The 26,041-nt window shown below is 38.5% G+C and overlaps 1 protein-coding gene and 1 long non-coding RNA gene across 4 annotated transcripts in view; one reads left to right on the forward strand and one right to left on the reverse strand.

Annotated features, from left to right (window-relative positions):
• The window catches only part of LOC114100301 (uncharacterized), a 111,413-nt gene that overhangs the window by 62,685 nt on the left and 22,687 nt on the right, over window positions 1-26,041 (forward strand). The window lies entirely within an intron of this gene.
• On the reverse strand, window positions 891-12,577 carry LOC114093032 (N-acetyllactosaminide alpha-1,3-galactosyltransferase-like). The gene is made up of 5 exons (XM_027935734.1): window positions 12,495-12,577; window positions 11,782-11,817; window positions 9,292-9,342; window positions 5,166-5,309; window positions 891-1,581 (listed from the first exon to the last, which is right to left on the reverse strand). Exons 1-5 carry the CDS (start codon window positions 12,569-12,571, stop codon window positions 891-893), a joined length of 999 nt encoding a protein of 332 aa, XP_027791535.1. The 5' UTR covers window positions 12,572-12,577.

Below are 26,041 nucleotides of genomic sequence, written 5' to 3' on the forward strand. Positions count from 1 at the left end.
TGAGATAATCAATTCTGCAAGATCAGCCAGCCTCTTTCTGTAGATACCACAGTGCTTCATCAATGGGTCTACGTACAAAGTGGCCTTGGTGGCAGGGATGGAGCCTGTTCCTGGGCTCAGTAAGGTAGTTTTCTTTTCATGAACAATGGCCTTGCTATCTCCTCTGCTAAATATCCAACATGCCAACAGCTGGGATCCTCCATCATCTGGGAATCCTAGACATCTGATATGGTGTGGGACCATGTCAGATAGTATTTGGTGTTCCACCTTTGGGGAAGAAAGTGCTTGTTCATTTGTGCAAAAGATGGAAGGATAGGTTTTCAAAAGGAAAGTAAATAGCATATTTTAGTTTTTCTCTCTATAAATTTTATTTTCATTTGTTTGTAAAACAATATATATGTATTTTTTTGACTGACTCAAATTTTCTTAAGTAACTATCTGCCCATCTAATAGCTGCTTTAATGTCTTCAAGGTTTTACCTACTGGTCGTATTAGCATAGTTGCAAGAATCTTCCTTTCCCCATACCACTAAACAACCCCTTTTCTTAAGCAATATGAGAAATTTACATCTTCTTGGATCAATTGAAATGTTTCAGGTTTTATTTTATATTCTGTTCTTGTGTGATCTAACAAATAATATTTCTTCAACATTCATACAAGGTTTGAAACTACTACATCTCCATCTGATTTCAATAAACTCATTCTACAATGACTATGTTCCATGTTATGTGACTCAAAATGAATGTGAGGAAAAGCATGTTTGTTGTGTTGGTGGGCCTACCTTTTCGGTAGTTGAACTTTTAGTGCTAAAATTCATCCAGTGCTAATTTTCTAAGCAATAAGACAAAATGATGCCCTAAATTCAGAAACATGAAGGAAGGGCTATAAAATTAATCATTCACTCTAAGAAGTTCATAATTCTTAATATCCCAAGAGAGTTTAATGTTTTTAATATCAGGAGTACTTTTTTGATATAAATCCCAGCAGTATTCTGGTGATAAGATTTTAGTGGGTTTATGGAGAAAGAAATATTTGTTTAAGTGGCTTTCATCATGCCACACTGCTTCAATGTTATTTTTCTTGTCATTCATGATTCCTTTGGAGCATTCCCTGGCAATATTGAGAACCTGAATGGGAGTACCACCAAAAACAGCAGCATGGTAATAAAAATCTCCCTCACCCATAGGTATATAAGCTTCTGATAACTGACTTCTCTCATAAGGCAACACTGTAGAATTTGCCTTATACCAGTAAGTATGTAACTGAGCTACTGACTCTCCCAGAGTCTCCAAACCATATTTTCCTCTGAAGATTTGATCTACATCCATGCAGAAAAGGAAGTCAACTTCATTCTGGATGTGATCCACAATATGTTCACTGATGATCTTCATGCGCATCATACTGATATCTTGCCATCTCTCTTCTCGTTTAATTTTAAAGATTTTGAATGTGTGGAGGCGGCTCAGAGGCATCCAACGAATAGTGGAAAAATTATCTACCATGACATAAAAGATGACTTTCTGGTCGACCATGAAAAACTTATCAGATGACAAAAAACTGTGCAAATAGAACTGAAGGTATCTGTGAAGTAAATAAGAAGTGAAGTTTGTCTTCTTATATTTTAGTGGAACACATATAATCAAAATACATGAACTGTAACTTATCCAGCCATGCTACTAAGCAACCAGAATTAGATATGCTTTTTGAATAGCATAGAAGAAAGGGAAATTATCCACGTGTTCTTTTGCTGTTGGAGTTTTACAGATCATACAATAGACATTCCTCATAAGAGAAATGAAACTTAGATCAGACCCCCTGCAAAATAACAACAACAAAAAAAAAACAAACAAGAGCCAGAATTTTCAGGGTTATAAGAGCGATGAAACTCGTTTGGGGAGTTGCAGGCAGGAAAGGTCTTGGGTCTCTGCAAGAGGAGTTGTTGCTGTCCACAGCTTGTGTTATGAATAGTTATGCATACAAGATCTGAGATGGTATAGTCAGCAGTGCAAAGAAAAACACTCCACATTGTTTTTCTTAGTTTGTATTATGGCTCTTTCTATGGTGCTAAAATAGCGGGGATGGAAAACAAAATTTCTTTTTCAGTCTTGCAAGTCAATAAAAGATTTCAGAGTAAATAAAATTTCTTAGTTTAATTCAAAAGAGGAAAGGTGGCTCAATTTCAAATAAAGGTTATATAATCCTTAGAAATAAGTTCTGGATATTGATCTAGATTTTTAAAAATATAGCAGACTACAGGTTGGGAGGAAAGTTTCTAGTTCAACACATCTAAAATTATTAGGCAAACTATGAAAAATATCACTTAAAACATTTGACTGGGCTGGATGCTAGTATGTGAATCCAACCAAAAAAGTCCAGCTTATCTGTGTGTGTGTGTGTATGTGTGTGTGTGTGTGTGTGTGTGTGTGTGTGTGTTTTGGTTAGATTTTTTGTGCCTTATTTTAGAAAGCTTTGCCTCCTACTTAAGGTAATGAGAATGTTCTACATTTTCTTGTAGTAGCTTTATTGTTTTACCTTTTGCATTTGTCTATTATCCATCTGAATTGATTTTTGTATATGAGGTAATGTAGAGAAAATTTAAATTTTTTCTAGTAAACAAAACTTTCAACTTTGGAATGATATTAAATGTACATAAAAGTTGCAAATATATGATTGACAGCTCCCATATACACTATCTAGCTTCTCCTAACATTAATATCATTAATGATTGTACATTGATCAAAACTAGGAAATTTTGAGTAGTAATATATTATTAACTACAGATTTTATTTTGATTTTTACCATTTTTATCCCTAATAGCCTTTTTCATTTCCATGATTCAATCTAGAACACACATTGCATTTACTCATTATATCTCCTAGTCTCTTCCAATCTGTGACGCTTTCTCTCCTTATTATTCATGACCCTTGCAGTTTTGAAGAGTCCTGCCTGATCAAGTATTTAGTAGACTATCTCTTAAATTTGGTTATTCCAAAGGTTTGTCAATTTTGATGATTTTTTTCAAAAAACCAATTATTGGTTTTATTTATTCTATTTTTAATTTTCTATTTCATTTATCTCTAACATTTCATTTTTAAAATTTTGATCAAGGATAGTGGAGTTTTTAGTAATGTCATGATTTAGCAGTAGAGGCACTTAGTGCTGTAACAAATGTATATAAAACAGTGATTTTGACATCCTATTGATAAGGAATTAAGCAGAAATTGCTTTTTGTTTTTAAATTATTGGATGAGTTTTAGGGCCTTATTTATTTTTTGCATTGTAATTGGTGAATGGAAAATGTAACATGTAAAATTTCTGGCTTAGTTTGCCCTTTTCTTTTTTAACTAGTTCCTCAAAGTAGAAGGTTATCTTATTAATATGAGATCTTTATTTTCTAATGTAGGCACTTATAGCCTCTTGTACTGTTTTTATTTTATCTCATAAATTTTGATATCTTGTATTTTTGTTCATTCAGTTTTTTTGTGATTTCCTTTTTGATCCATTGGCTATTTAAGAGTGTGTTGTTTCCATATATTTGTGAATTTTATAGATTTTCTTCCGTAATTGATTTTTAATTTCATTCCAGTGTGGTCATGGAAGAAACTTGGGTTAATTTTAGTTTTTAAAAATGTCTTACAACTTTTGTGTCTAAATATAATCTAACTGGACAGTGTTCCATGTGCACTTGAGAAGAATATGTATTCGTTGAGTAGATTGTACTACATGTTTGTTATAATACAAAATGCATACATTCCTCTTTAAAGGAAAAGAGAGTGGTACTGCTAAATCATGACATTATTGAAAAATAAACGGACCTTGGTCAAAAATAAATGGTATGAATAGGGTTGTCTCTTCTAAGCAGCACCATCAATGTGGATTGGGGACACCTAAGTGAATATAATAGTGGTCTATTTAATGCCCCCAGATCTCATTATTGTAGATAAGGAATCATCAATTGTATTTTTTCAGGACTCTATACTATTTTAAGTAGCCAGTGCACACAATGAGGTTTGTAGATGTTTACATTTAATTTGATGTTTTCCCTATATTTGGTCCAGATTTTACATTTAGCAAATAATCTTCAAAGTTACATGTTTGATTTGGAATAATTTGCCTACTTTTGTTGATCCTAAAGGCTTCTCTTTTTTTTAATTCATATTTGTTGTTCTCCTAGGGGTTCAAAAGATAGGAAATCAGTGCAATGGCTGCATTCTTCCATCTTTAAATGGAAATATTCAATTGTAATTGTAATTTTTTTAGTGGTTTTGATTTTCTGTTTGCTTAGAAATTAAACAAAAATTGAGCTGGGTGTGGTGGCATGTGCTTGTAATCCCAGAGGCTCAGGAGGGGGAGGCAGGAGGATTGCAAGTTAAAATCCATCCTCAGCAACTGAGTAGGACCTAAGCAAATCAGTAAGACCCTGTCTCTAATATATATATTAGATATATAATATAATATAATATAATATAATATAATATAATATAATATATATTATATTATATATATATATATATATATATATAGAGAGAGAGAGAGAGAGAGAGAGAGAGAGAGAGAGAGAGAGAGAGAGGTGGCTCAGTGGTTAAGTACTCCTAGGTTCAATTCCCAGTACCCCCCACCAAAAAAAAATAATAAGATTGGCAAAAGTCTCAGAAAATTAAATTACTATTGGGAGAAGATTGCAAAATCAATAATGGAAAAGAAACCTAAGGTTGGGATGTCTTTTTTATGTGTGTATGTGTGTGCTGGGGATTGAACCTGGGGCCTTGTGCAAGGCAAGCACTCTACCAACTAAGCTATATCCCCAGCCCTGGGATGTCTTTTGAGTGAACCTACTGGGTGATGATATTTAGACTTATAGTAGGAACTGGCCTAGAGAGAATAATTATTTTTTTTAAGAGAGAGGAGAAAGAGAGAGAGAGAGAGAGAGAGAATTTTAATATTTATTTTTTAGTTCTCAGCGGATACAACATCTTTGTTTTGCATGTGGTGCTGAGGATCGAACCCGGGCCGCACGCATGCCAGGCAATCGTGCTACCGCTTGAGCCACATCCCCAGCCCACAGAGAATAATTATTAAGTGAAGTTATAAAATGCTCAGTAGATTACCTCCCATTGTCTGCAACAAAAACCCTGAATGTAAAGGTTATTTGAATCATTACCTACCTTCCCACAGCAAATACAGTCAATCCCACAGTAATTTTACGATTTGCATAATAATTTTCCAAGACTGACTCATTGTAAGTACCATGCCACACAACTGGAGCTGACCATTCAGTAACACTCAAGTTCTTATCTGTGAAATTCAGTCTATGTCTATAAGAAAGAGAATTTTTGAATAAGATACATATAATAAAAAAAACAGAAGATAAAGCCTTGATAAGCCTTGATTAGCCTTGATTAAGGAAGTTCTGAGATCAGAATTTCTTTACATCTAACCCAAAGCCTTGACAGTTTTTCTTTTGTGGGGGGTGTACTGGGGATTGAACTCAGGGGCACTCCACAACTAAGCCACATTCCCAGTCCTATTTTTGTATTTTATTTAGAGATAGAGTCTCTCACTGAGTTGCTTAGCACTTCCCTTTTGCTGAGGCTGGCTTTGAACTTGCAATCCTCCTTTCTCTGTATCCTGAGTTGCTGGAATTACAGGCTTGTGCCACCACGCCTGGCAACAGTTTTGATAAACTAAAGAAGTAGCATATCAGAAATGGCAAGATCATTCCCAAAACACATGTATATTAGTTGTACTGTGATTCCAAGGTCTTTGGAAACATAGTTAAACTGACCACCCAAAATCTAAAGTATTGATTTATTTTATGTCTAGCTAAGATATCCTGGTCATAGTAGTGTTTTGTTTTGCTTTCTGACATTATATTCAAAAGCCATGTTTTTATAAAATGATTGTCCTAGTTTTTGCACCCTGAAGTGCTACCAATGCTAATATTGCTGTAATACTGTTGTTATCAACTTTATCAGAACTGTGGAGAATAGTCAAAAGTTTAGAGCAACCAAGTAAAAGGTAGGAATAAGGAGCCTTCATGGTCTTCTAATTTAGCCTATCCCCAACTGCCTCCCCGGTGTGGCAGTGGTATTGAAGACAGGAGATGGTGTCTGCAATGTGGGTATCTGCTTCTGAAGAGAGCAGAGTGGACCTGTTCCCAAGGAGATGCGTCTCTTCTGACTTGTCCAAGGGCTCTCTGAAGAACTGACACCAAACTCAGACTTCTCTCAGAGTGGAAAGGTAGCTAAAGGAAGGGTGTTTCTTGAAAACAAAGTCGAAATGCATTCTGCTGTCATGTATAACTAATTAGAACAACAACAACAAAAAAAATCCTGCCACTCTGCAAAAAAGTTATAGTTGTGGCAAACTAGAAACCCTGAAACACCTGAGGAGAGTCACTTTGGACAGTAAGGGTTCTGATAGTCTCCAGTGTATAACAGGGAATTCAGAAATCCATGCACATGCCAAGGGCAGGATACATGCTCAGAAAAGACCTGAAAATGCTTTAAGTTTTCACCTCTGGTTGATATTGAGGCCCCGTGAAGCAGGAAGTTAAGACTAAGGCAGAATTGAGAACAGCTGGGCTAAGCATTGAAGGAGTACCCAAACAGGGCAGTCTGTAGACTGAGCCATATTTTCCTCTCCATCCCTCACACCTTTCACTCCCTTCCCTCCTTTCCCCTTCCCTCTGCTTACTTCCCCTCCTTTTTCTCTTCTTTTTCTCCTTCTTGCTCCCTTCCTCTCCCTTTCCTTTCTTCCCCTCTCTTCCTCCTCCTCCATCTCCCTCCCTTAATCTTTCTTCCTTCTCTCTTTATCTCCACTATCCCCCACTCCCAAGTATTTAGTGAAATTCTATTAGATATTGGCTGACCACAAGCTAAAGGAACAGAGATTTCAGAGACCAAAAATGAAAAGAATATAGGCTTTAAAACTGGTTTAGAGCTGGCCATGGAGGCCCACGCACACCAGCGGTTTGGGAGGCTGAGACAGGAAGATCCCGGGTTCAAAGCTAGCCTTAGAAATGGCACTGTGCTGAGCAACTCAGTGAGACCCTGTCTATAAATAAAATACAAAATAGGGCTGGGGATGGGGTTCAGAGTGGCAGAATGCCCCTTGGTTCTATCCCTGGTACCCAAAACAAAACTGGTTTAGAAAACAACCAAACACAACTATAACCCAAAGAACTCTGAGGAGCATAAAGAATAATTTCTAGAGAGAACATAATACAATAGTCAAAATGTTCACTTATTAACAAAAATTATGAAGCATTAAAAGAAACAAGAAAATATGGCCCATTCACAAGGAAAAAAATAACAGAAATTGTCTCCAAGGACCTCGTTGCGCAACGGTAGCGCGTCTGACTCCAGAAATTGTCTCCAAGGAATCCAGACATTATATGTACTAGAGAAAGATGCTAAATCAACTATTTGATATATGCTTCAAGAATTAAAGGGAACTATAGACCAAGAAATTGGGAAAATGATGGCTTAGCAAATAGAAAACATCAATAATGAGAGATTATTAAAAGTAACCAGTAGAAATTATGGAGCTGAGAAGTCAAATAACTGAAATAAAAAACTCATGATAGGGTTTTAGCAGAAGATTTGAGCAGGCAGAAAAAAATCAAAATATGCACAGAACACTTTACCTAGCAAGAGAGTATACATTCTTCTCAAGTACACAAAGAACTAGGCTCAATTATATGCTGGATTAACACAAATCTCAATAAACTTAAAAAAAAACAACTAGAAACACACAAAGTATCTTCATCAGCAATGGAATGAAATGAGAAATAAATGACAGAAAATCTGGAAAATTTACAGTATGTAGAAATTAAACATTATAATCTTAAACAACCGATGGGTCAAAGAAGAAATGACAAGGGAAATTAGAAAATACATCTTGTATCTGGCAATGGATTTTTATATGTGAAAACCAAAACACAGGCAATAGCAACACAACAAATAAATTTGGACTTTATTAAAAAGCAAAACTTGCTGGGTGTGGTGGTGCATGCCTGCCTGTAATCCCAGGGGCTTTGGAGGCTGGGGCAGGAGGATTGTGAGTTCAAAGCCAGCCTCAGCAAAAGTGAAGCACTAAGCAACTCAGTGAGACCCTGTCTCTAAATAAAATACAAAATAGGGCTGGGTATGCGGCTCAGTGGTTGAGTGCCCCTAAGTTCAGTCCCTGGTAACCAAAAAAAAAAAAAAAAGCAAAACTCTTTTCATTAAAGAACACAATAAAGAAAGGAAAAGACAGCTCATAGTATGGGAGAGAGTACTTACAAATTGTACATCTGATGAATCTAATAACCAAAATATATAAAGTCTTACAACTCTATTGTCTTTTTACAGTAAAAAGACAAACAGTCCAATTTAAAAATAGGCAGAGACATTTTTGTATACAAGAGGCCAATAAGCACATAAAAAGATGTTCAGCATCATTAGTCATTAGTCATCTGGTAGGAACAGAGAGAGAAAGAGAGATCAAACTGGAGCTTTATGAGAAGGTGTTCAGTATTAATGTAATCAAGAAAAAAATGCAGTGGGAATTTAATTTTATCAGATACTAGCCTATTTGGCATCTATTTAAATGCTTATATAGTTTCTCCTTTGTCCATTGCTGTGATGAATCTTCACCTTGAATTAATAGGATTTATCTTGCTGATCTTGTTGATGGGATGCTGTAGCATTTATTAAGCTGTTGTCTTTCATAACTAAACCCACCATACCCTACTCTGCTTTCTTTTCCTGGGGCTAGGACTCTGCAAATCCTTTTTCTCCTCTGCCAGCTGGTACCATTAGGTTCTGCTAATAGAGGCCCACACAAAACAACAAGGCTGAAGGAAGAGGAAACTTGCTCTTTCCTATTTTTTGCAGGTTTCTTGTCTGCTTCCTGTTCCTGCAAGACCTATCTCAGTAATCTTTTTTTGCCACAGTGGCGATTTCTTCCTAGAGCAGCCCTTGAATCCAGTTTAGTGAGCCCTGCACACTTGGGCTCTGCTTCTCTCATTGGTGAAACCAGGAGAATCAATCATGTGGTTTCAAACACATGCTTACACTTTTGGTCTGACTCTGTTCTCGCACCTTTAAGTTTATGTAATTTAAAATGTCACTCAAGGAGAACATGGGTCCAAATACCCAGCCCCAGTGAGTTGGCCACTGCCTATTTTTTAGAATATTGTAATCAGAGATCTATCCACTCTCCAAAATCTGGAATGCCAGTAGTGGTATTGTTATTATCTATTACTTTTATGGATTAACCTCACATGTGTAAGATTTGAATTCTTACCTGGGATTAAACCAATCAGATAGATGCAATTCTGTTTTATTTTTAGGAGACCTAAAAGGAAAAATAATGTAAAGAGTCATACTCTATCCTCTAGCTGGAGGTAATTGAGTGTCTATGAAATCATGGGCTGTATTATAATAAAATGCAAAATAAGAGTGAAGTAGGAAAAAAAAAAAAAACACTGATGAACTTTGATGGTGGTAGCATAGGAAAATCATGGTTTCCAACCTCACTTTAACTTTGTTCTTTGCTGCCCAGAAGTCTTTGTGTTTTCATAGTTCTCATCCTCATTCATCTCATTCACAGAGAAAACACCATCAGATTAAAGCTTCCTCAACTTTCTGACATGTCATCTTCAAATTTACCCATAGCACTGAACTGTTTTCCTTCTTTAACAATGGAAATATATCCCCACTTTCCATCTAAGGTTAGCCTTAAATATCTTATTGTCAGGAGCCTTGATTTGGGATTTGGCAATTATTCTCAGAGGGTTTCTCCTAATCCCTCTATCCAATCATCTGGCACTCTCTTCTGGCAATTTGCTGTGGTTTCAGATTTTTACCTACAGCTAAAACCTCACCCATGAACTAAAGACTTGTGTATCTTACCGTGTTCTAAAGCTCTGTACTCAGATTCTTCAAACAAATACACAATGAAGATGTTTAATTTTAAAGTCATCATTTCTCCAAAGTACCTCCTTTTTGGTTTTGGCTTTCTGTGTCTTATGGTTCATGGCCACAATGTGTGACATGACCCAGTCTTTACACTATTTCAGCCATATCTCCTTCCAGACCCTTATCATAATTTGCTTAAACATACTACAACTTTAATTAGCTAATTTCCACATAGCCTTCAGATCCCATTTTAAATAGCCCTTCCTAAGGAAAGTGTTTCTTAATCTGCTAAATGAGATTAGAACCCCTTGATTAATACCTAACACCCGTTGAATTCTTTCCTAAGTATTATCTAATTTATCCCACATAGCAGCCCATATGAGATGGTATTATTACTATTATTATCCCATTTTACCAGATTAGGAATTGAGGTAGAGAGAGCTTTTATTATCTTGCCCAGAGTTACACACGAAGGGAAAGACAAGCAGTTTCACCTGACTCCTTCTATTTCCTCTTTGCCATACATTCTAATGGCACCCTAGCTACAGAGCTGGGGCCCCTCTGGAGAGCCGATCCTGGGATGAGTTAAGGAAGTGATCAGGCAGCTATGGAGCTGAGTCATATATCAAGAGACTCTATCCCTAGGTGCACAGAGAGGAGTAACTGCAATGTCAAGGATGTGACTAAGACCTGGAGTTCTACTCAAACACCCACTACCATTGCCTTTGGATGATGCATATTAGTATGTTAAGGCCATAGAATTTTGAACTAACATTAATAACAGAGACTTGTTGGTAGGTGGTATTGCATTAAATACATTTGCCAGAAAACATTTTAGATCTATTCCTTCTCCCAGGTTCTATGATGCAGACTTCCCTTTAATGTTTCCATCTTTGCCTAGGGGTTTGCCTGTTTTCAGGTCATTAGTCACTGTTCTCTGTTTGTTGTGGAGATATATATATATATATATATATATAAGTTTATATATATGTATATATATGTCATATTAAGAAGGTATGTTTTATATATATATGTATATATATAACATATATCTTAATATCTTATTTTCATGCATGGCACAGATTACCTAGTTATCTAGTAATGCTCTTAATAGGGCTCTTGTAAGTCACAGAATCATCAGAGAGACAAGGCCTTGGACACAATAAATATCAAAAAGGAAAGTTAATCTTCATTTTACTGTGGGGTTCCATGACTGTATGAATAATTTGAAGAATTTATACTAGTATTGGATCTTGCACAATCTTTGGGAAAGTTTTTCTCTCTGCACATATTTTGATGGTATGATTGCAGAGGTGGTGTGTGGTTAATGACACCCCCCCATCTCTCTCTCTCTCTTTGGTATCAGGGATTGAACTCAGGGGCCATGACCACTGAGCCACATTCCCAGCCCTATTTTGTATTTTATTTAGAGACAGGGTCTCACTAAGTTGCTTGGCATCTCCCTTTTGCTGAGGCTGGCTTAGAACTTGCAATCTTCCTGCCTCAGCCTCCCGAGCTGCTGAGATTAAAGGTGTGGGCCACTGCACCCAGCTAGTGACATCTCTTGAGAGTCATTTAGCAAGCTTTTACTCCTGTATGTTTGCCTAGAGCTTTCAAAACTCAAGGTTACTGGGGGCCAAGTTCTGGTTCCTGGAAATGTGTTTCCCGTATCCAGTTCCCACTCCCCATCAGACGACACTTTGCTAGTCTATGCTTTCTTTGGCTTCTGGTATTCTTAGTTTATCTCCAAGATGTGTTTGTAAAATTGCATGGTTTACCATGCCTGCAGGATCCAAGGACTCACAGATCCTCATGCCCTTCAACAGGGTTTATCTTTGAAGAAGAGGTTGTAGCATGTTTGTAAATAATAACTTACCAGCACTTATACATCATCATCCGTAGTTTCTTTGAGCTTAAGACAAAAGAAAAACATGTTATTTTTAAATGTATAAACAGTGTTTCTGAATATAAGGTGACTGGAGGACTACATCAATCCATTTATTTTATTGCCTAATATTACCAAATCTACTATGTGCCAAGTACATGGTGGTTATAGAGATACAGTATGAACATGATGAAAATCATTACAGGTAGGTCCTCACATGCTGTACCTTTAAAAAGAACACATCTACAACCTAATTCTTTGAGACACAAATGAATGAGAAACCTACTTAATATCATTAGAGCAGTTAATCACTGATAAGTCTATTTGTCTCTAATTATGTAAGGTAAATACAATATATATACCTGAAGTCACCAACATTAGGATTTTTTCTTAAAGATCTTAATTATTTCCAAATTTTTCTCTGACATTACAAACATTAAACTGCCACAATATTTTAGCTTCTTATTGCTTTTCCTCACACAGGAGGGCTTACACATGTAGTGCGCCTTTGGGCCCACTACAAACAAAGGATTTGGATGCTGAAGGCTAGGTTTATGTTGATGAATTTAGGTATATTGTATATGTTCAGGTACTATTGGACTGATCTATCTGGATGCCGATTTATTTATGGGCTTTTTACCTTGTGACATAACAGATCCTTTCCAAGTATCAGAATAAAACATTCATTAAATTTTTATAGTTACCTGAAATAATACTTTGTGTGCAAGGCCCATAGATACAGTAAAATCAATGATATCATTATTTTCATTTTGTATTTCATTCTTTTCCTGGAAGGAAAAAAAACAGATGAAAGTAGATTAAATTTAGCACAGTATTAAGAGAGTAAGCTCTTGGTGATTTAAACTAGATAACTAGACAGTGGACCACAATTAAGGCACTGTTGCTCCTCAGGTGTTATCTACGTGAAAATCGAGTTGAGTCAGTGGATGCACTTGGTTTTATTTTGAGCCAGCTGCAGGAAGTCTTAGAACATTAGTGGGTCTTAGATGTTCTTGGATTAAGAGGTTTTATAACCTTCGTATTTCTTAGATTTAAAGGCTTTTTCTCCGGAAAATAAATGTGAAAATCCCTTTCCTAGCCTAACTCTAGGGTAGAGTGTCAGTGAAAAGATAATTATGAAAGGACTTACCTGGACTCTAAAGATTTGTATGAAGGAAGATAATTACTTTAGTTACGTGGCATTGTGGTGTTGAACACTACAAAAAGGTGATGAGACTGATGGCAACATAAAACATATGCCCCTTTGTAAAAGTTCTTGAAAATAAAATTGATTCAGAGCACTGGCTGGAGACTCAACTGTAATTTTTAGGTTATCTGTGCATTGACCTTGAATTTTTAGTCATGAACGTTATAAAACTCCTTTACGGTATCTAAACCACCAATATGAAGTTGTCTAGGCACAGAAGAGGAATTAGGTGTGGCTAAATTTGGTTTAAATTAAAATCTCTTACCTGTTGTTTTCCTCAGATCATGGAGGAATTTAGACAGATTCTTTACTGGAGATAACATTTATGGTATAAGATGTGTTTGAAGAGATGTGGAAATTGTATGAGAGCAAGACAGTTTTCAAGCAGGACATTTTGAACCCCTTGAAAAATCATGAATCAGATGCCCAGTACTGGTTCTATGTCACTCTCAAGCAGGTGTGTTTAGTATTTTAGTCTTCTGTGAATGATGACATCATCAGGTTCTCTTTTGATGATGAAAGAATGTATGATCAAGACAATCCATATTCCAGTAACCTCTTTTTTATTCTAGGGGACTATATTTTTGTCCTGTTCCTAAAAATAACATCCTTCAAGCTCCTTTTGTTTTGAGGGGATTTTTAACAGCTTTATAATAAAATTTTAATTGAGTTATAATTTACATAAAGTAAAACATGTAATTTAAGTGTGCATTTCATTGTGTTTATTATATATATACACATGTGACTAACAACCACCTTAGTTAAGATGTGACCATCTCCAGGACCCCAGTTACTTTCCTTGTGCCTCTTTCAGTCAGTACTCTCTCCTTCCTGGCAAGCTGGTGTAATGAAGATATTGAAAGAGATCATCAAGAACTTAAAGGCAGCTATGATGAAAAAATTTAAGGATTTAATAGAAAAATTTGTCAAAATGAATGAACACATAGGTATTCTCAGCCAAGAGATGGAAGCTACAAAAACAATGGGCTTCTAGAACTTTTAAAAATATGTATTTATATTTTATATACTGCTGGTGAGGCTTACTGACAGATTGAACCCTGAAGAGTAAACGGTCAATGAAAGAAAAGATAATTCAATATTAATCATCTTATTAAAAAAGAAAGGAAATGCTTTGTTAAAATAAATAAATAAAACCTCAGTACCTATAACAGAGTTATCAAGTAGTCTAATATGCAAGTATTTGGATTCCCAGAAATGCAGAAAAGAGAAAATGGAGAAGTAAAACTTAAAGAAATTATAGCCCCAAATTTCCCAACTTTGATTTTACAGAAATTATAAACTTACAGATTCAAGAAGTTTAACGAGTCCCAAACAATAAAAATGCAATTTTCCCTCAAGAAAAATTGCAAAAATGCAAAGCAAATGTAGGAATTCAGGGCAAATTGCTGTATTTTGTGCCAGTCATTCTCTAATTTAACTGCATATTTGAATCATATGGGAAACTAAAAAATCCAGCATCCAGGCTTTACCCCATGCCTATTGAACAGGAGTCTTTGGGATGAGACCCAGGCATGAATATTAGTGCTCCAGGAAATTCCAGGCCTCAGCCAAGTTTGAAAAACAACGCTTTATGCCTCCTACCACTAAGAAAGAGGCACAGCTGGGTTTTGGAGGCTTTACCCCACACGTGTGGATGACCAGGTGTTTCCCATTCACCTGATAGAATAAAAACAGTGAGCTTCAATGTAGAGCTCTGGACAGGCTTTTCAACTGATTGAGATTGCAAGCAAGTTACTCTGCCACTTAAGACCATAGTGAGCCTTGATGGAAAACTTGCTGCAGAGGCCCGCTGAATTCCAGAGCGCAGGAATGCTCCTTGTCTTGGTGTGTGCTGTGTTGCTACAGCAAAATATTACTGTCTAGGGGTGCTGGGTTTGTTCAGCAAAGGATTGAAGAACAGGATACAAAGATAGCAAGCAAGAAGTAGATTTAGTGCAAAAGTGACAGAGATAGACTTCTCCAAAGACAAGGGGCCTCAGAGCTGGGAATCCAGTGTGGGGGCGTCTTGGCCTGTTCTTTTTATGGTCTCTGGAATTTCCTCCTTTCCTTATCTCCTCCCCTGTCCATGCTCTCCTCACTGTTATTGATTGATGCCCTCTCTGTCCCCATGTTGATACTGCCGGTTATTGGTGAGTCCTGCTTCCCCACATGTTGAAGTTTGAACATTAGGGAAGCACACCAAGACAAGCATATAAAGCGGGGTTTATTTTAAAGGGGTAACAGAGTTCTTCCGCGAGGGAGAAGGGGACCAAAGCTGGTATCCTGGTATCCCAAGAAGCGAGGTGTTCTGCCCTTTTTATATGTCCTAGGCTTCCTTTGTTCTCCTGCCTTTCCCCCCTTATCTTTCTCCTCCTGCTTGGCAGGATGGAGTAGACAAGGACACATTAACAACCTTATAGCTCCCTGTAGGGAGGGGAAATTCCTGGGACAGGTTACCTGGGTTGGAGCAGGGGCAGGTTCTTGATAAGATCCCTCAGGGGACCATCTCCAACTTCCCAGACTCACTCAAAATTGGCTTCCAGATCTATCTACACTGACTGACTGTCTAATTCTGGCTTCAATGTCTGTTTTAGTTTTTCTCTTGGATCCTCTGTTTAAGAGCATGAGTACGGAAGCATCTGTCTGATTGGGTTCCCTGCTTGTGTCCACAAGCACTTTTGTCAAGCAGTAAGTCGATGTCATTAGAAGACCCTCTCCATGCTCCTTTCTTCTGGTCCTGCCCACAACCTCCTCACTTGCCATCTTGCCCTGGCTGCCTAAGCCCGTTTACCTGTCCCTTAAAAATACCAGACTCTGGGCACTTTATATAGGAAAGAGGTTTATTTGGCTCAGTTCTGGAAGTTCAAGAGCATGGCATCAGTATTTGCTCAGCTTCCAGTGAGAGCATCAGGACAGTTCAATCCATGATGGAAAATTGCAAAGAGGAAATGGGCTCATAGAGAAGAGTATGTATGTGAGAGAATCAAGGGAAGGTGCCAGGATCACTTGAGGAGAACCTGCTCTCACAGTAACCAGTCCGGTCCCATGAGAACAAGAATTCCTCCTGAGAGAAAAGCATTAACCCCTCTTAAAGGCCCCAAGCCTCATCATGTGGTGACAAATCATATTCAAACCATAGTACACCTTGAGCAGATAATCATCATTTCCCTCTTTTAAATAGAAGTTATTGTAATTTACCTCTCTTTCTTCCTCCCTTCTGCCATTATTGACTATAGTGTGTTTGAGTGTAAGCTAATTTCCCACATATTTTACAAATTTGATAATCTGTCTAAGAAACTGAAAGAAATGAAAGACTCTGAGAAGCTTGGCCCTAAGACACTAACTGTGGATTCAGTAGTCTGCCATTAGGAAGGGGGTGGGCTGGAGTACAGCAGAACATTCTAGACCATAGTGGGAGGGAGGGAGTACTTTAGTTGTGTAGGAAGAAATAACTTATGCCCAGAAGTGGTAGATAGATAAATGGAATGCATAGATGTTTTAAGAGGGTAAATACCTAGCTTTCAACAATAGATCCTTCTTTGAGAACCCCCCACAGTGTGATCACCCTCCAGTGAACCTACTCCAGGAGAGAGCTGCTGGGAGCAGAAGCAGATGCTGTGCCCTATGTGGATTTTCTTTCCAATGATTTTAGTTTTGAAGGAAGAAACCCTGAGATTGGAGATAGTTGGAGCTGGGTCACATTTATGGCAGACCTCTTGGGAAGTTCACGGTTTCCAGCTGATGAGGCCCCTGATATTCCCTGTTTTTTGCTCATGGCCTGGTTTTTGTGATGTGCTTGTAAAATTTTAACAACTGACTTTAAAAATAAAGAATAAGGAAAGTGAAGGAAAAAGAACCCCAGTTCCTAGTGTTTGCTGATTTCTGTTGTGTAAATAATTTCACCATATGTGTTAGTTAGCTTTTCATCATTGTGACCAAGATACCTGACAAGAACAACTTAGAGGAGGAAGTTTGAGATCACAGTTTCAGAGGTTCAATTCATAGTCAGCCAAGTACATTGCCATAGGCTCAGGATAAGACAAAACTCGATGGCAGAAGTGGAGAAATGCTGCTTTGCTCATGGTGGACAGGAAGCAGAGAAAGGGAAAGGGAAGGAGGCTACAGGGAATGCCCCCAGTGACCCACCTCCTCCAGCCATGCCCCACCTACCTATACTTCCCACCCAAGCAGTCCATTCAAACTAGGATGGACTGATTAAGTTATAGCTCTCATAATTCAATCATTTTACCTCTGAATATTTCTGCATTAACACAGAAGCATATCCAAACTGTAACACCATGCCTATTTTAAGCCATCACAATGACGTCACCAAACAGGCAGTTGGGAAATAATGTATAGAATTGGCTCTCACAAGCCAGTGTGAACTGGTTTCAGGACATCACTGACTGTCAATTCAACTCTTGCTTGTCTTTGGTGAGAAACTCTTCAGAGCCTTCAAATATGCTCCTTTAGGGGTTTAGACAGAATAAGGGTGCTTCAGTTCCTCGCAACCAAAATATCTTAACCTCTAACCACCTCTTATTCTAAACAGTCAATTCACTGAGAGTGTTATAACTTTGACTGTTTTCACAGCCACATCCTTTAAACATTTTTAGCTACTTTCATTTATATGCAGAATTAATATCTATTTTGTCAAATGTGCAGTCTTCACCAGCTGCAGAAAAGAATGTTTTAATCACTGAAGTTGCTTAGGTTAATAGGGTCCTCTTTGGAAATTTCTGCCCTCTGAGGTCTTGGATAGGGAACTACTTTATTTTAGCTGTGAGTTCTATTTTATTTTATTTTTAGGTTTAGTTCTCCAGTAGTTCCCTTTATCCTCTCTTTCTCCCTTCCCCTTGATTTCACAAAATCTTTTTATTCATTTATTTTTTTAATTATTTATTTTTTCTTTTTCTGCCTTACCTTGTGAGAGGAAACATTTGGTTCTTGACTTTCTGAGTCTAACTGATGTCACTTAGTGTGTTTTTCTCCAGTTCCATCCATTTATCAGTAAATGACTTAATTTCATTCTTCTTTATGATCAGGTAGAACTCGTTGTGTATATATACCACATTTTATTTATTCATTTGTGCCGCAGTCTGGCTAGGCACAATTCACGAGCCATAGAATTGGCTCTCACAAGCCAGTGTGAGAGCCAATTGAACTTTATTTTTAGAACTTTATATTTAGAGCCAGAAAGGAACTTTATTTTTAGAACACACGCTGCACCACAGGAGCTCTTCAGGAATTCCCTCAGAGCCCAACTGCCACCTCAGGCACTCCCTGTGAGCACCTCCCCCAATCTCTTCCCACTCTTGAGGCCGATTGGCTGGGTCGTGTGGGCGGAGCCAAAAGAGTCCCCCAATGAGCAGCTCTGTGATCTGAAAGGGAGGGGAAACAGCCCAATGAGCATCACCGCAGAGGAGCCAATCAGCTGGTTGCTGGGGCCGCTTTGGCTGTGGCTCTCAACATCTCCCCCTCTCTGTTTAATTAAACAACAAGCATGTGGCTTAGGGACTGTGCCTGTCTTAAGTTGTCCAATACTACATATGGTCCTTACCCGTCATTGGATGAGCTGACCACAAGGCGTCAGCCTCCTGTCTTAGGTTGGTACCATTGCAATTGGATCTTACCCATCATTGACTACCGTTCCAGCATACAGCCACACCTGTAGATAGGCCTTTGTACCAGTGGGGGGGTGAGGTTCTTTGCCTCACCTCTGTTGGCCCCCAAATTTTAGCTGAACGACCATCATAAGCAGAAGGGAGGAGGATACACCAAGCCAATTGACGGCTCCTTTTGGAAAAATTGTACCACCGATGACACCATCAGCAAAAATACCCCGGCACTACCACAAGTTGCTGCACCAACAGATAGTTCATAATGCATACAAGTGATACATAGTTGATGCAAGTTCTGCAAGCAGTTCAGTGATAGCTATTGCAGAAGCTGTAGTTTGGTTTTATCTTTGTCTTCACCGGCACTGGGATAAAGATAAGAATTCTGGCAATAATGGTTAAAGAAAATATTATGTAACATTCCAGCAGGCACTAAAAGAAAACAATTTTCTGAGCAATTTACATTATCCTGAACAGAATTATTAAATATAATGAAAAGGAAAGGTGAAAGTAAACAAATAGATCTGTTAACCTCCTTTTTTGTTCACATATTAAAACAATCCTCAACAGCTGTTTACCCAATTTAAATTAAACCATTTAAATCATGTGAATAAGAAAAAAATATTTGGATCCATTTTTTTCATGAGCGCTCGTCATATATGGACATATGCACATACAAACATACAACACAAAACACAAGTGTGCACACATAATATAATTCATACAACACATAACATAATAGTAAAGGCCTTATAACTCTTTACAGGTGAAATCTCCATTGCAATGTTTAAAAACTCTATGGTCAAAAATAGAACTGATCAGCAAAACATTAACCTAGGTCTGTATGAGCTCAAAAAACAAAATAGAACTTTATGATGTGGGAAAGGGCAACAATAAAATAGATATTGAAAAAAAAATCCTGGTTTCATTAGCCTCCAGGTGTGGGAGAACCACTGTCACAGATGTAAGGATAGCCAAACTGGAGTTCTGGATACCAGCTGTTATGGATTTGAGCCAAATCATGTTCTTTTTGGTCTGTAGAAATCGCTTTAGTTAATCTTTCTGGAATCCAAATCGGCTGCTGTTCTCCCTGTGGAAACACACAAACAGACCTCCGACTCCAGACAATCACTGGGTCAGGACCTTTCCATTGTCCTGTTAGAATATCCTTCCAAAGTACCTTGGGCTTATGTACATTTTTTGGACACATATGCCTTTCCGCAGCACTAAGCCCTGATGAATCCAAATTTAAAAAGTTTAGAGTAAAAAGGGTTATTTTAAGTTTACCTTTGGGGGATATACACCCCTTCCCAATTTCCTCTTTTTGCTTTAATAAGTACATTTTAATAGTTTGATGAGCTCTTTCAACTATGCCTTGTCCCTGTGGATTGTATGGGATTCCTGTTATATGAGTAATGCCAAATGATGAGCAAAATTGTTTAAAAGAGGAAGAAGTTATGTTTTTAACTGTTTTGGAACACCCACAGTGGCAAAATTTTGTAAGCAATGAGCTATAATATCCTTAATTTTTTTCTCCGGTATGAAGGGAGCCCATCAAAAATCCGGAAGAAGTATCAACTGTAACATGCAAATATTTTAATTTTCCAAATTCTGGCAAGTGTGTGACGTCCATCTGCCAAATATGGTTAGGTATCATTCCTCTAGGATTGACTCCAAGATTAACTTGTGGTAAAAAGGTCACACAATTTTGACATTGTTTTATTATTTGTCTAGCTTGTTCCTTAGTTATTTTAAAAAAAAAAGTGGTGGACGGACCATGGTTGAGGATAATAGAACTCCTAAATAATTAATTGGAAAATTTAATTGTACTTTATCTATTGCTATCTCTAGATTATAATTTTTTAATAAGTTTGTAAGTGTGGCATAACATTCTAGCAATGTGTTTTTATCTTTGTGTGCTAATAATACATCATACATATAGTGAAATATTTAGTTCAGGATTTTGATTTCTAAGTGGCTGGATTACTTTGTTAACATAAATTTGACACATAGTTGGACTGTTAGCCATCCCTTGAGGGAGTACTTTACATTCATATCTCTGATCAGGACCTTCATGATTCAGTGCAGGGATAGTAAATGCAAAACATGGACTATCCTCAGGATGAATTGGAATTGGAAAAAACCATTCTTTAATATCTATAACTAAAACATACCAGGTTTTTGGCAAAGCAGACATTTAGGGAATCCCCGATTGAGCAGGTCCCATAATAACCATTTCATTATTAATGGCTCTTAAATCTTGCAATAATCTCCATTTACCAGATTTCTTTTTGATGACAAAAATGGGAGTATTATGGGGAGATACAGAAGGTTGTATATGTCCCTCCACTAATTGTTGTTTGACCAGGTCATGGGCTGCTTGTATCTTTTCTTTAGTCAGGGGCCACTGAGGAACCCATACTGGTCTTTCTGATTTCCAAGTAATTTTTATTGTCTCAGTGACCCCTCCTGAAAACCCAATCCATGTCTATTTATTCCTTGATCTATTTGTATTGGTACTGCTATACCTTGCTCTTGTTCTCCTAATCTTTTTCCTTTCCTAAAACCTTGTCTAGCCATAATAGTGGGCACATTTGAATTGATGTTATTTGTTAATGTTAGTCCTAATTGATCTAGGACATCTCGTCCCCATAAATTTATAGGAAGATGATCCCATACATATGGCTGTATAGTTCCCTTACATCTTTCAGGATCCTTCCAATCTAATACCATCGCACTTCTATGGGGATTGGTCACCACTCCTAGGCCTTGAAGCGTTTGAGTGGCTTGTTGTAATGGCCAATGTTTTGGCCATTCTTGATGAGAGATGATGCTAAGGTCTGCACCTGTATCCAGTAGCCCATTAAATTCATGTCCTTGAATATTTAGTTTTAGCATGGGGTGAGAATCTAAATTTAAAGAAAGCATAGCCCAATCTACACCTGTGGAGCCTAATCCCCTGGAACCTCTTTCTACAGTACGACTGGAAAATTTGTCATGTAGGCTGGGTATTATTAATAACTGTGCTATTCTATCTCCTGGTGAAATTACTGATATACCCTTTGGAGAACTGGCTATAATTTTTATTTCACCTTCATAATCGGGATCAATTACCCCAGGACTTATCATAAGTCCTTTTAGAGTAGAAGAACTGTGTCCCAATAATAAGCCTACTGTTCCTTGGGGAAGAGGCCCTTTTACCCCTGTGGGAATGATTTGAACTCCCATCTCTGGAGTTAGTACTGTTCTGGCGGAGGCACAGATGTCCAATCCTGCACTTCCTCTGGTTTGTCTAGTGAGGGATCTAGTGGATAATGTGTCCTGGGCACTACCCTGATGGTGTTGCTGGGTTCCTCCAGTGCCCCGTATATTCGTGGTCGTGGGCCCTGGAGCATTGGGCCCCCCTGTCCGTTTTTTGGCAATGGAGCCTGATGCCTTTCTCCACAATATCGTGGGTAAACACCTGGTCCTTGTCTGTTTTTTGGTAACGGAGTACCCTCTATGGTGGTTTGAGAACGGCATTCATTAGCCCAATGTCTTCCTCTACAGCATCGTGAGCAAATACCCCTTTGATATCTAGTATTGTTAAACCCTTCTTCTATGGGGTAATTCCTTTTAAAATGTCCTGTTTGTTCACAATTGTAGCATGTTTTTGGCCTGGCATCTAAAGCCTGTTGTACTGCAGCTGCCAAGACTTGCCCTTGTTCATTAATATCTCTACATAATTTAATATATGTGTTTAAATCTTCATGTTTCCATGGTCTAATGACCTCTCTGCACCAACAATTTGTTTGCTCATAAGCCAGTTGTTTTATTAATGGTATTGCTTGTTCTGTATCCCCAAAAACTCTGGTAGCTGTTTGAATAAGCCTATCTACAAATTCAGCGTAAGGTTCATTAGCTCCTTGTATTACCTTAGATAATTGACCTTGTAATCCTCCATGACCTTGTATAGTCTTCCATGCCCTAACCGCATCTACAGCAATTTGTGAGTATATAGCAGGATCATATGCAATTTGTTTCTGCTGACCCTCATAAGGTCCCTTTCCTAACAACATATCTAGATTTCTCTGAGGATAACCGGCTGCTGCATTTTGCCTAGCCGTCTCTGTGCAAAATTCCTCATTGGCAACCTTCCATAACAGGTATTGTCCTCCATTTAGCACAGCTTTACACATACTAGTCCAATCTGCTGGCGTCATGCTCAAATTGGTAATGGATTCAACCATGTTTACAGTGAAGGGTGCTTGAAGACCATAGGTTGTTACAGCCTCTTTTAGCTGCTTCACTGTTTTGAAATCTAAAACATGGTGAATTCACTGTCCTCCTGCCTGCTCAAATACAGAGCATGCTAATCTTTGAGGTCCTGTCTCAGGATCCCATCTATCAACTACGGGGGTTGGGGGGCCTCCCAGCATATGGAGGCGGAGCTATTGGTTGGACACTTACGCCCTCTGGTGATAGTACGGTGTTAGTAGCAGCCTCCTGTTGGAACTTTTTCCCTGATAGTCCTTCCTCCTTTAAATTTTCTTCCTCTAACTAACTCGAAAGACCTTCTCTTTTGCTTGATCTAACATGTTTTCTACCATAGTCTGAACCTCTAACAATTTACTTAACACTCTTTCGGTTTGTTTTTTACTAATTTCTAATCTACTATAAAGATAATGCAACCCAACAAGATAACACAAAACAAAACCGAAACAGAATGAAACAAAAACAGAACAAAATATCGTTGTATCAATTTTCCTATTTTTCTTGAAATGTATTTTCGTGGTCTATCTTTATCTCTTCCTTAGGGCAGAACAACTTCAAACCCTGAGCCAACCACTTTTCCCAGTTTGCCTGAAAAAGTTCTAGGGACAGGCAACTTAAAGATAAAATAAATCAAAACAAGAACACATTGTTTTTTAAAATGGTCACCCATTCTCTCGCTCTTCCTCAGGGGCGAGCAATTTCACTTACCCCCAAGCTTCAGGTGTTCCCCGTCTGGGCCACCAAATGCCGCAGTCTGGCTGGGCACAATTCAGGAGCCACTTATCAAGCAAAAACGAACTTTATTTTTAGAACACACATGCTGCACCACAGGAGCTCTTCAGGAATTCCCTCAGAGCCCAACTGCCACCTCAGGCACTCCCTGTGAGCACCTCCCCCAATCTCTTCCCACTCTTGAGGCCGATTGGCTGGGTCATGTGGGCGGAGCCAAAAGAGTCCCCCAATGAGCAGCTCTGTGTTCTGAAAGGGCGGGGAAACAGTCCAATGAGCATCACCGCAGAGGAGCCAATCAGCTGGTTGCTGGGGCCGCGGTGAGCCAATCAGTTGGAAGTTTGCTTGGGCCGCTGTGAGCCAATCAGCTGGAAGTTTGCTGGGGCTGCTTCGGCTGTGGCTCTCAACACATTTGTCTGTTGACTCTTAGGCTAGTTCCATACTTGGCTATCATGAATTGGGCTGCTATAAACATTGGTATGCATGTATCACAATAGAATGCTGATTTTAGTTCTTTTAGATAAATGCCAAAAAATGAGATGGCTGGGTCATAAGATGGTTCCAGTCTTAGTCTTTTGAGGGATCCCCACACTGCTTTCCAAAGTGGATGTGGTAATTTGCAGTCCCATCAACAATGTATAAGTATCCTTATCCCCCACATCCTCACCTTAGCTGTGAATTTTAATGGAAGAAAAGGAGGTGAGCTAGAGACTCTTGATGCCTACCAAAGGACTGTCCCCAGGGTATGGAGAGGCAGGTATTATTACATGTATTGGCTCCCCAGTGTTTCTTAATGAAATCTAGGAGAACTTAATGCCAGGGTTTCTTGACCTTGGTACCAATGACACTTTGATTCTTTGTTGTGGGGGCTGTCTTCTGCATTATAAGTTGTTCAGCAGTGTTCCTTGTTTATACCACTAGATGCCCATAGCACTCCTCCAACCAATTGTGACAACCAAAAATGCCTCCAGACATTGCCATTGCCAAATGTCCCAAGGGGCTGGAAGGGAAATGATTCCTAGTTGACAACCACTGTTCTATGCTGATGAAGCAAATGTAACTCCTGCAACTCCTGGTCCCCATATGTGCACCACAGGAGGAAATCTTCCAGATGCCACATAGAAAACCATCCACATTTTTTAATAACAATTGATAATCAAAATTAAAAATTAAAGAAAAACATTTCTTATGAGGCATGATGCCATCATCCACTTGTTTATTAAATGACCTCATTGTTTAAGCACTGCCTCTGAGCTAGGTGACTTAATAGGTCCTGGGGTTGATGCAAAGACAGATGACAGTCCTGCCTTTAAGGAACTAACAATCTGAGAGTGATTCAATGAGAATATTTTCATTAACAGGTGAGAGAAAGGCCAATTCCAACTGGCTTAAACAATAGTGGGTCTTTACTGGTTGCACACTTGAAAAAGCCCACAGGCAGTGCAGATGTGAAGGTTGAATCTGGCCAAGGTTGTCCCCGAGAGTGGGTTCCCTAGCTTCCCTGCTCTTCCTTCTCTATTGTCAGTCCCTCATAGGGCAGCTCCCAGTTCACATGCTTCCTCATTTCTAACAAAAGACTTAAAATTCACTTTGTTGGGCTCATTTAGGTCACCTGGCAACCCCTGAATTAGTCATTGTCACCAGGTTAATGTAAAGTGCCAATGGATGTAGCCTAGATCACTTACTCCAATTGTGGCACCTGTTTCCATAGAAATCGCAGGGATTCCCTAAAGGACACCAGACTGCAGGGAAGAGACACCAGACTGCAGGGTGACTGTGTCTCCAGCCAGCCAGAGCCCTTACATGGTCTTTGCTTCTTTTCACACAGCCTCTTCCGGGTGATCTCACCAGTCCCAAAGCCCTAGCACCATTTTTGTAGATTTCTATGAAAGTCTTATGACAACTTTCTGTGCTTCACTCCTGCTGCTTCTCTCATTCCATCCACTCTTCACAGTGATCCCTTCTCTTCTTTCAAACCTCAGTTCAGACTCAGCACCTCTGGGGCTACACCTCTCTGACACCCTTTCTTCCTCCATACTTTCCTAGTCCAGTATATATTTACATCACATACCTTGCTCAGGTTTCAAGTTTCCTTGTCTCCAACTATAGACTTAACACCCTGACTTTGAAAAGTTTTTAGGTTTTCTGCTCATTTCTTTATAATGCCCAACAACAACAACAAAACAAAAACAGAATTTTTGATAGTGATTCATTTGGTGTCCCCAAATTTCAAAAATAAGGTGGTTAAAGCGTATGCGTAAGAGACAGTGAGGAAGGTAGTCTACAGATGTCAAAAGACCACAGGATCTAGAGTCAGCAGTCCTGGGTTTAAATCCTAGCTCTGCACCTTTTCAGATCTGAGACTTAGACACCAATCAATCCCCACTTAGCCCTATTATCTCTCCTGAAAATTTATACAGAGCGTGTTACACATTCTGTGACT

Source organism: Marmota flaviventris, chromosome 13, assembly GCF_047511675.1.
Source record: "Marmota flaviventris isolate mMarFla1 chromosome 13, mMarFla1.hap1, whole genome shotgun sequence".
Classification (NCBI taxonomy): Eukaryota; Metazoa; Chordata; class Mammalia; order Rodentia; family Sciuridae; genus Marmota; species Marmota flaviventris.

Bases quoted from the DNA above. Each gene is read 5' to 3' on its own strand.
- LOC114093032 (XM_027935734.1), bottom strand. From the start codon at position 12,571: ATGAAATACAAAATGAAAATAATGATATCATTGATTTTACTGTATCTA. The intron at 11,818-12,494 runs GTAACTATAAAA...TTTTGTCTTAAG, and splicing joins CACACAAAGTATTATTTCAG to CTCAAAGAAACTACGGATGA. The intron at 5,310-9,291 runs GTAAGAATTCAA...TTATAGACATAG, and splicing joins TCTGATTGGTTTAATCCCAG to ACTGAATTTCACAGATAAGA.